Source organism: Cibotium barometz, chromosome 20 (assembly GCF_041138505.1).
Source record: "Cibotium barometz isolate CiBa-2024 chromosome 20, ASM4113850v1, whole genome shotgun sequence".
In the NCBI taxonomy this organism is placed as follows: Eukaryota; Viridiplantae; Streptophyta; class Polypodiopsida; order Cyatheales; family Cibotiaceae; genus Cibotium; species Cibotium barometz.
Genome location: NC_141065.1, coordinates 46,317,030 through 46,325,970, shown reverse-complemented (window position 1 = coordinate 46,325,970; position 8,941 = coordinate 46,317,030). Strand labels below are relative to the sequence as shown.

General features: G+C 42.1%; 1 protein-coding gene across 2 annotated transcripts; it reads right to left on the bottom strand.

Moving 5' to 3' along the window:
• Positions 1 to 817: 817 nt before the first annotated feature.
• LOC147627938 (spermidine synthase 1-like) lies at positions 818 to 4,561 on the bottom strand. Of its 2 annotated transcripts, XM_086814909.1 has the most exons (11): positions 3,864 to 4,561; positions 3,510 to 3,576; positions 3,188 to 3,282; positions 2,974 to 3,076; positions 2,362 to 2,450; positions 2,104 to 2,260; positions 1,945 to 2,020; positions 1,780 to 1,838; positions 1,549 to 1,691; positions 1,285 to 1,409; positions 818 to 1,139 (listed from the first exon to the last, which is right to left on the bottom strand). In XM_086814909.1, exons 1-10 carry the CDS (start codon positions 4,442 to 4,444, stop codon positions 1,322 to 1,324), a joined length of 1,458 nt encoding a protein of 485 aa, XP_086671035.1. In that variant the 5' UTR covers positions 4,445 to 4,561; the 3' UTR covers positions 818 to 1,139; positions 1,285 to 1,321. The 2 variants fall into 2 exon arrangements, with proteins under 2 accessions (XP_086671035.1, XP_086671034.1); XM_086814908.1 differs by having other exon boundaries at positions 818 to 1,409; positions 3,864 to 4,560.
• Between the last annotated feature and the right edge of the window lie 4,380 nt (positions 4,562 to 8,941).

The following is an 8,941-nucleotide window of genomic DNA, read 5'->3' as shown; positions in this document are numbered from 1 at the left end:
AGGTCCAATGATGAATGGGACAGAGTCTTTAAAATTTGGAAGCATGCAAGATCTATGATGTTTGATTTTTGTAGAATATTATGAGAAAATCATTATTATATTTGTTTCATTTTTATTCCTTCTCTCAGTTTCAAATCTTGTCTTAAATGAAGTTTAAATCCCATGACACTATTTATTTCATGGTCCCACTTTTTGTACTATATTAGTTTTTATACTACATTAGTTTCATTCTCTGTTTTGATCTCAAGGATTTGAATTTTGCTCATTACTATGTTTTGATGTTGAATATTTCAATGTGTTTGTGCGTGTACAAGACATACTTGGAAGTTTGTAATACCAATAGGTTTTTGAAAAGCACTTTTGTTTGACAAGGGTGGTAGGCTAAAACCCATCATCTAAATTTTACATGATGGCCATACCTCTCCCCCGCCCCTTCTCGTTTTTCTTTTTTTAAAGCATGCATACAAGTAATCCCCCACCCCAGATGTAGATTGTATGTTTAGAAAAGGCCCATGACAATTACAAACTTTTTGGAGGAATATTGACAAGAGAACCCCGATGATGGACCTAATTAATATTCAAACTTCTAACGTTAATAATGAAATGATGAGCCCCACCTCCTTGTTTAAGAGTATGTGGTCCACACGATGAATAAAACAAAGGGACCCAACATTGATTTATCTCTATCTCCTAACATTTTTTAATGTCAAAAATTAAGAATATGTAAATAAGTAGCCCCATGACACATCAACTTACCTAAGGTGAAAGCGAATCTTGAGCTAGTGTGAAAATGAATCTTGTAGTCAATCAAAAGATATAGCTTCAAATACTTAGACACAAAAACTTTCTAAGAACTACATTGTAAAGTATGATGTTGAGTATGTAGCTGTAGATACACAGGAAAAAAAATACCGTATATGAGGAGAGTATTGATGAAGAAGAGACTTGTTGACTTGTGTAGGGGCTTGTTTTTGTTTGTTTCTTTTCTGGTTCACATAGAAGTTCATGCTATGCCATGTCGCATGCATACTTTTGGTTCACATAGAGAGACTAAAGGAGGTAACTATAGACTTTACAGTGGAGGTTCTCAACATCATCATCGGCGGCTATCCAAATCAACCCGACCATGCGGATGATAGCTGCATGGGCATCAGAATCCTGAGCATGAGCACAATGCGCCATCCATGATATCCATATCCTTACAAAGTCAAGAATAGTGGAAAACCATGCTTGCACGATCAATTACTAGCAAAAAGGTGGCCAACATTTTTTAAAATTTTTTACTTTTTTCTTGATCTGCGGACTGTTGAAAGCAGTCCCTTTAATGAGCTGCTGATGATGTGCTTCTGCCATGGCCATAAACAAACCGAGCAGAATCCTCTGTGTATATGTGTTTCTCGTTTGCTAAGCTGCATCAGTGAAGTTTACATCAGAAATCCCAACCTTAAGAAGCACTCATAACACTGACTTGATTTAAAATATCAAAAACCTTAGATATTAAGCGTTGATTATGTAAGAGCTTTATTATAATTAAGGTCTTAGGTTGACCTTTCGCGCACAGTCTTGTTCAACACTGTCGATGCACTTAATGTAGCACCATCTAAGTAGCGCAGCTCGCCTCCCACGCGCTGCTTAAGCCTGCTATCGATCTCCTCAATGTTGGTGATTTGTGTGAAGGGCTGATCGGAAGCCTATAACAGCGTCACGTACAACAAATCGATAATTAATGGCGGAAATTGTCAATGGCAATTTGACATAATTAACGTAATTATCACTCACCATGACCCATCCCCATGTGTCAGCAAAGGAAGGAACGTGCGCGCTGTAAGCTACAACATCTACACCGAAATAAAACCATGACAAATATTTCAGCCACCTAATCACGAAAGGATCTTGCACTACCATATATTATTAATTAAATTTGTGCAAACCGTGCAGACTTACGAGCAAAAACGTTCCGGAGCGTATTGAAGATAGATGAGAAAACCTCCTTATGGGACAAGACCCCAGCAGGGCCAGCCTGCAATTAGAAACTTCGACGTTGATTAGGATAAAAATAACCTCTAGTTTATCATATTACTCGCACCAATTAACGCCAGTTACCTGTGTTACAAAAATCCCTCCAGGATTTAACCTGGGTTTAAGGATAGTTTCGTAGAAGCCTTTTGAGTAGAGTTGATAGCAGGGTCCCCCTTCCATCGGGTCCGCCAAGTCCCCGATTATGATGTCAAAGCGCTCTTTTCGAGTTTCTAGCTCCTCTCTGCATAAGTTAGTCCATAATTGATCATCACAAAATCCATTAAACTGCACTTGATTTATCATTAAAAAAACATTTACTTTTATAGCTTCAAGGTGATAAACCTGGCGTCGTTAATGACAAGCTCCAATTGGTTGCTTTGGAACGCTTCTCTATTCATTGTGAGATAAGTGCTGCAGAATTTGACCACGTCCTGCGAGGTAAGAATAAAATGTAGGTTTTGGCCATTTTTTAATGTCAAGCATGGAAAAACAAGGAAATCGTTTTTTAGCATGCAGAGCATGGCAATATATGAACTAGAGCATGCGAAATGATGGTATTATGACTTTGTACGCCATCATGACAACTTGTTAGCACCATAGGCACATGCCAGGTGACTTTGATGCTCGGTACTAGGCAGGAACAATATGCCCAGGAACTTGTTAGTTCTGGATTGTATAGTGGTGTTCACTGCTTGTGCTTCAAGGTGGGCATGCCAGATGACCCTGTAGGCGATCCTATAATGTTCTAAGAGGCACAATATGCCCAAAGACATCGTGGGTTGTATAGTGGTGGTTGTGCTTCAAGGTGGGTTGTACGGTGGTGCTTAAAGAAGATGGGTTGTACAGTGGTACTGTACTTTGTGCTTTATATGATGATATGTAGCAGGATGGTGTTTGTGCTTGACATGATGGTGTGCATACTAGATTAAAAAGATCATGGGCCCATCCACTCACTTCATCAATGTCACACATGACGACACTTTTGATTGTACGATGCCGGAGAGCTTCCCGGGCAGTCGAGCCTTCTCCCCCTCCCATGATAAACACATTCTTTGGGCTGTGGTTTTCACAATCAATGATACCATTCAGATTTTGATTGCATCATAGCTTAAGGAGTTTTAAGTGATAAGCTCTATGCATAAAGGGGAGGAGTTCTAGCAAAATGTGCCTGGGATGAAGCAACATTGCAGGGTGGACAAGGCATTCATGGTAGACCCACTCATCCATTTCAGCACTCTGCATCTTCTTATCTAATGTGAGCACCTGCAAGGTTAGCAAAAGAATTGGCCCCTTAGAATTTAGAAAGATTGGTAGCTTCAATAAGTGAGTCATTAGAATAAATTATAGAACAACGTTACCTTGTGGTACTCGGGTATGTGTGTGGCTAGTATGGTGTGTGTGTAGCCGAGTGAAATTCCCATGTGGGATTAGGAATGGAATAAGACCTCATGAAAAAAAATAAAAATAAAAAACTTATGAAACAACGTTACCTTGCCAAAGGATAGAGTGTCTAGCAGTGCAATCTCTTGAAACTTGCTGACTCCAGTATGCAAAATGCTGAAATCACACAATGCCTCACAAAACTTAGAAATAGATGAAAGCTTCTACAATTTGCATGTTGAACTATATGACATCATTGACCACCTAAAGCAACATGCCATCTTATGATCTGCAAGGCATAAATATTGTTCCTTATACATGACACATTGACCTTGTACATCCCATCGTGTAATCTACAAGATGTGAAGCAGGTGTGCCTTTGATGTTAATTAATGTTTCATGAATCCATTAATCTACTCAACATAAAAAATAACTGAAAGGTTAAATCGGCATGGAGATCGAACCGCTTAAGACCTAAGCACACTCTGAAGTTCTCATCGATCTCCTCCTCGTACCATACACATGGGCGCCTTGGGACAGTCAATTCAACCTGAGCATTGTCTACTTCGGGCGGGTGTCCATTACAACTGTTGCACTTCCTGTCGATCAGGGGCTGGATGGCCGCCAAAGGGCCAATGGATTTAGCATGATTGATATTAGCGCTTGCTATGCCGCTGGAATTATAATTGACGGGCGCAGGAGCATGGACGGAGTTGGAGATGCAGGCGGTTCGGCCGTTTGCAGCAACGCCATTAACTACAGCGGCAGCTGGCGTGGCTCCGTTAGAGTAAGAATTCTGCTGCACCCCATTGGGTGAAGAGCCGCTAGAATTGGCGGTATGGTTAAGTTGGTGGCCTAAAGCTGGTCCTGATGGCGCTGATCCACCCATGGATGTAATATACCCGGAGGAGTTAGCGAAGCCATGAAAAGGTGATCCATTGGCAAAGTTAGAGGACTTCACGTGGACAAGGTTAGCGGCGACGTTATAACTTGGCGGCGGCCCAACGTTAGTAGATCCGGGTAGGCAGGCGGTATCGGCAGCCATATTGGTTTGGCAAACCTAAACAAAGAAGGGCTACAGGCTGGCTATAGAAAATCAAAGAGACTATACTTGGTAGAGAGAAGCGACCAGACTGCTTCTTGTTGTGAGGAGAGTCCACTGCCTTCTTATATGGGACTCGCACGCATGACCTTTTCCAAACTGTTTCTTTTCCAACGTGGCAACCAGGTGGGTGCCATGTAGGTCACCAACGATCATGCGCATACTGGTTTCTGTGCTGCACGCTAGCATCAAGTCGAAGGATAAGGTTCAGGTTATCATTAAGTGGGTTGACGGGACTCGAAGGTTAGCATGAAGTGTGTGATACCTTTTCCTTTTACTACTTTGAGAGCCTGTGAGGGGTTGCGGGTACTCCGGCACGCCTCCTTAGCGTCAATGCTCCTTCTACGCGTGCCGTGTAGAACGCCCACAGAGCATCATGCCTGAGGGCGTATTCGCGCGCTGGCCCAAAAACGCGCACTTAGTCCGCCAGGTAGTTCCCGCGCACAAATGTCAGGTATGTTCATGGCCCTGCGATCAAAGATTGGAAACTTGCCATGGAGGACCCCACACATACGAACCCCACTTGGGCGCCCCATCGGTGACCGCGCGCTGGCCCAAAAACGCGCACTTAGTCCGCCAGGTAGTTCCCGCGCACAAATGTCAGGTATGTTCATGGCCCTCCGATCAAAGATTGGAAACTTGCCATGGAGGACCCCACACATACGAACCCCACTTGGGCGCCCCATCGGTGACCGCACCCGATGGTCATATTTTTTGTTCACCCGCTTTGTTGGTTAAAATTAAAAGGCCATAGGTCCTAATATAAAAAATTTAAAAGATATTCTCGAGTGTAGAAATTCCCAAAAATCTAAAATTTTGTACTTTATCAATAAAATAATATGTGCTCACACGATGTTATTTGATCATTACATATAAAGCTTTTTTTATTTGGGGCTTCGGTCCAGCAAAATCGCTGCGTCGGCCTTTCTTCCGGCACGCATGTCCGTCCATGTTCCGCTTTGACAGGACCTATTAGAAGTTGTCCGGCCTCAAACTGAAACCAAACTAACAATTCCACTAATCCAAATAACGATCAAATGAATTATTTGTAATCAACCGTAAGTAGTACTCATTTGAGGGGTTCTCATAAGAGCCCTCGTGGTCCTACCCACAATCCTTGTCCACCCCCAAAGGCGTGCATGGCCATCATGTCCCCCACGCTGGGCAGCCATCACAAGCCAAGCAGCAACCCATTGTAGTTGATCTTGATTCCCCCAAACTTGATTTCTTCGAGCCCACAACTACCCTTTTGGTGTGTGCTAAATTTACTGCACACAAAAGACCAAATTCAAGCTTTTAATTTGGATTTGTTGGACCTCAAAAGGATTAGCGTGCAGCCGTGATTAACATCGAACCCGTATGTTCACACGTTGGGTTGAGAGGGGCTTTTTAACAACCCTAAGCGTGTTGTACATACAACATGCGGGACAGTTCGATATTATTTATGACATGTCACAATACTCTAGTGGAAATAGGAATTAGAAGGCCATCTGATGAAGTTTACTTTAGATTTGATGGGGGAGGATCGCACATAGAATTTTTTTTATTGATTTGTAGTTATCAAGTACTGTATTTGAGTTTGCATCAGACACGAAAGGCGTTGAAGAGCAAAAGATTCATGGGATTCCTAGGGGACCGGGTGGTACTTTCAAGTAAGTGGCCGGACAAAGCAAATACATCTTACGATAGGATAGATAGGATAGGTTTTAGGCTATGGTGGCATGATTTGGCATGTGGGAGCATATTTGGAGTTCATACACAGTATCATGAGGAGTTGGCATGCTTGGGGCAATTATCTCACGCGTGCCTGCCACTACATCGTGCCATCTCCTCGTCCTGCAGAGGTCAAGCATGTCTTGCTTTGATAGCCCAATAAAAAAGCTCAAAAACTATCACGCATTGAGTGCTACTTGCTTCCAATGAAGACGTTCTCCTTCGCACAAAATGCTCTTTTCCCCTTTGGAAAAAGGAATGAAAGCTCCTTGGTGGTGAGATGTGGTGGATTATTAACCTAAACCTTAGACATGGACGTTGTAAACTGTGTCGATGACTATGAAAACCGAGGGTGAATGTGGTGTCAATTGGATTGAGCAGCATCGTTTTAGATCACGCAGCCCACTACTGTAGACATCTTTGGGGACATCGAATGCACGCGAACATCGAATGTTATACCATCGAGCTACATGGTGTGGCATTGTGCGGCAGGTATAAATTCTGCCATTCTCGAATCCCCCTTACTTGACCTTTATCTATATATGTAAAAGAATAACTTTCACGGATCCTAAAGATCCAGCAGGTCATTCTTGGCATACCTAAATTTCCTTTTTTGATATCTTGTGCATTTCACGGCCTTGCTCGTGCGTTTTTGGGGGTGGCCACTAGAATGAATCTGCCCCCCCCCACGAGTTGACCAGCTATAAGGGAGTCGTTTTATAACCATGAATTAGATTTTCATCCTTAATCCTAGTTTTTTTCCCCTTAAGATTTGAATTACAATGGAGTCAACTGTTATGATGGGAGGGTTGTCATTTTAGCAAGACAGAGAACATTGTGCATACAGTTGTTGTTGGGAGCTCCAAAAACACTCCACCGTACAAACGTGACATGCACTTTCTGTCGCTTTTCTTTTTGTTAGTCTAATGCGCCACGATGACCGTGTTAGAATCGATTATCGGATCCCCCCCCCTTCCTTCCTATCCCCCCAAAATTTTGAGCCATGCCCATCGCCTTTTTGGCCCTGTTTTCTAATAATTTGATCTTTCTTGTCTGCTATGACTCCACTTATGGCACAGTCCCGCTTGTCACGTGATGCCGGGCATCACGCCTCCAATCGCTGGCGTGCACGCGAGTGGCAACTTGCTGCTGCTTTTTCTTTACCATTTTGTTGCCGTCGCTTGTGAACGAACGACCAGATACATGCGTGCTCATATCTTTTCATCATGCCACTTGCCTAGGCCTTTGGGCACATCAACGAGTACCTACATCCTCCCTTTCCTTTTCTCAATCCCCCCCTCCCCCCCTCTTCCTTTCCTATGCCATCATCACATAACTCCCAAGACTCCATAGAAAAATGGCTCAATATATTATATTCACATAACTCCCATGAGAAATTGACTCCCTTTACATTACTCCATATAAAATGAAACACTATGAAGTAGAATGCCCTAAACCACCCTCTCCATTGATCTCTCATGCAAGCAAGAGAAGCACAGGAAGCAGTACGAGGGTAAGAGCTTCAACTACTCTTCGGAGGAAAAATATGGCATAACAGTGGGGCTACCATAAAGGTAGGCACACATAGAGGGGAGGAGTGGGGCTACCCTAAAAGTAGGCACACATAGAGGGGAGGGGGCACATTGTGATAGTTAAAACCATTTTACTTTTTAAGGTCTAGAACTTTGCATTTATGTAATATATATAGTTTTAGATTGAATATACAACATATGGAGTGTTAGAGTTAATGTAGATTTCATGACCTTCTGAGTCATCCTTCCAAATTAGAACACTCTTTTTTTCATAAACATGGTCCTTTATTCAATATAGAAATAAAAACAAGACCCACAAATATGACAAAAGATTGCTCACATGGACCATTAATGGGGAATGTAGACAACTCTCAAGTGTTACCAAACATCATGTTAACTTGGACAAAAAAACAAAACTAACTTCCTTGAATAGAAGACCTTTACCCCTTGCATCACCTTCTAAATGCCCCCAAAGGATGTGTGAAATTTCCAAATTATTCTTGTCCAAACATAGGCTTTTCAACACTTTAAGGAAGCTTCAATACCCCTTGTATTCTTTCTAAATGCCCCTAAAGGGTGTGTATAATGTCCTTACACTCATATTCTTAAATAGTGGGATCACTATAACCTTGTATCCCTAGCACGCCCAATGCACCACACTTAATGAGGCTACATAAGAGTATAAATAATGCCGTACTAGTAGTCAATGCCTTTTGTTTGATGTCCTTGACCCCACTTTGTGCCCATGAATGTTGAGTGAAAATTTCTACACCCATATTCTCAAATCTTGGAAGTAGACTCTATACATATAGCACATCAAATATGCAAACATTAGAAGAAAATCAGACCTATCACCAATGCGTTCTTCATGACATGCATAATCATCCTTAAGCTAGCTAGATTATGGGTGAAGAAAAAAGGCGCAAATATTCTCAATGTCACTTCTATAAATATTTTACTTGTAACCTGCCATGTGGCAAGCAAAAAAGGAGAGCCCCACTTGGCAAGAGAAGGGTTGGCAAGAGAAGGAGAGATCTTTCACATGAAGGAGAAAGGAGAATTTTTTAAATTTTTGTAAGTATTTTTGACACATGCCCACATGCATTGGGGCTCGCAATTAGTTGTCACCACATCAAGTCATTGGCTCATTGAATGAGTATATATATATATATGTATGTATGTATAGGAGAGTTTC

Excerpts from the sequence above, each read along its gene's own strand:
- LOC147627938 (XM_086814909.1), bottom strand. The coding sequence starts at position 4,444 with ATGGCTGCCGATACCGCCTGCCTACCCGGATCTACTAACGTTGGGCCG. Across the intron at positions 2,451-2,973 it reads TCATGTGTGACATTGATGAA|GACGTGGTCAAATTCTGCAG; the intron begins GTGAGTGGATGG and ends CTTACCTCGCAG. Across the intron at positions 1,692-1,779 it reads ACACATGGGGATGGGTCATG|GCTTCCGATCAGCCCTTCAC; the intron begins GTGAGTGATAAT and ends ACGCTGTTATAG.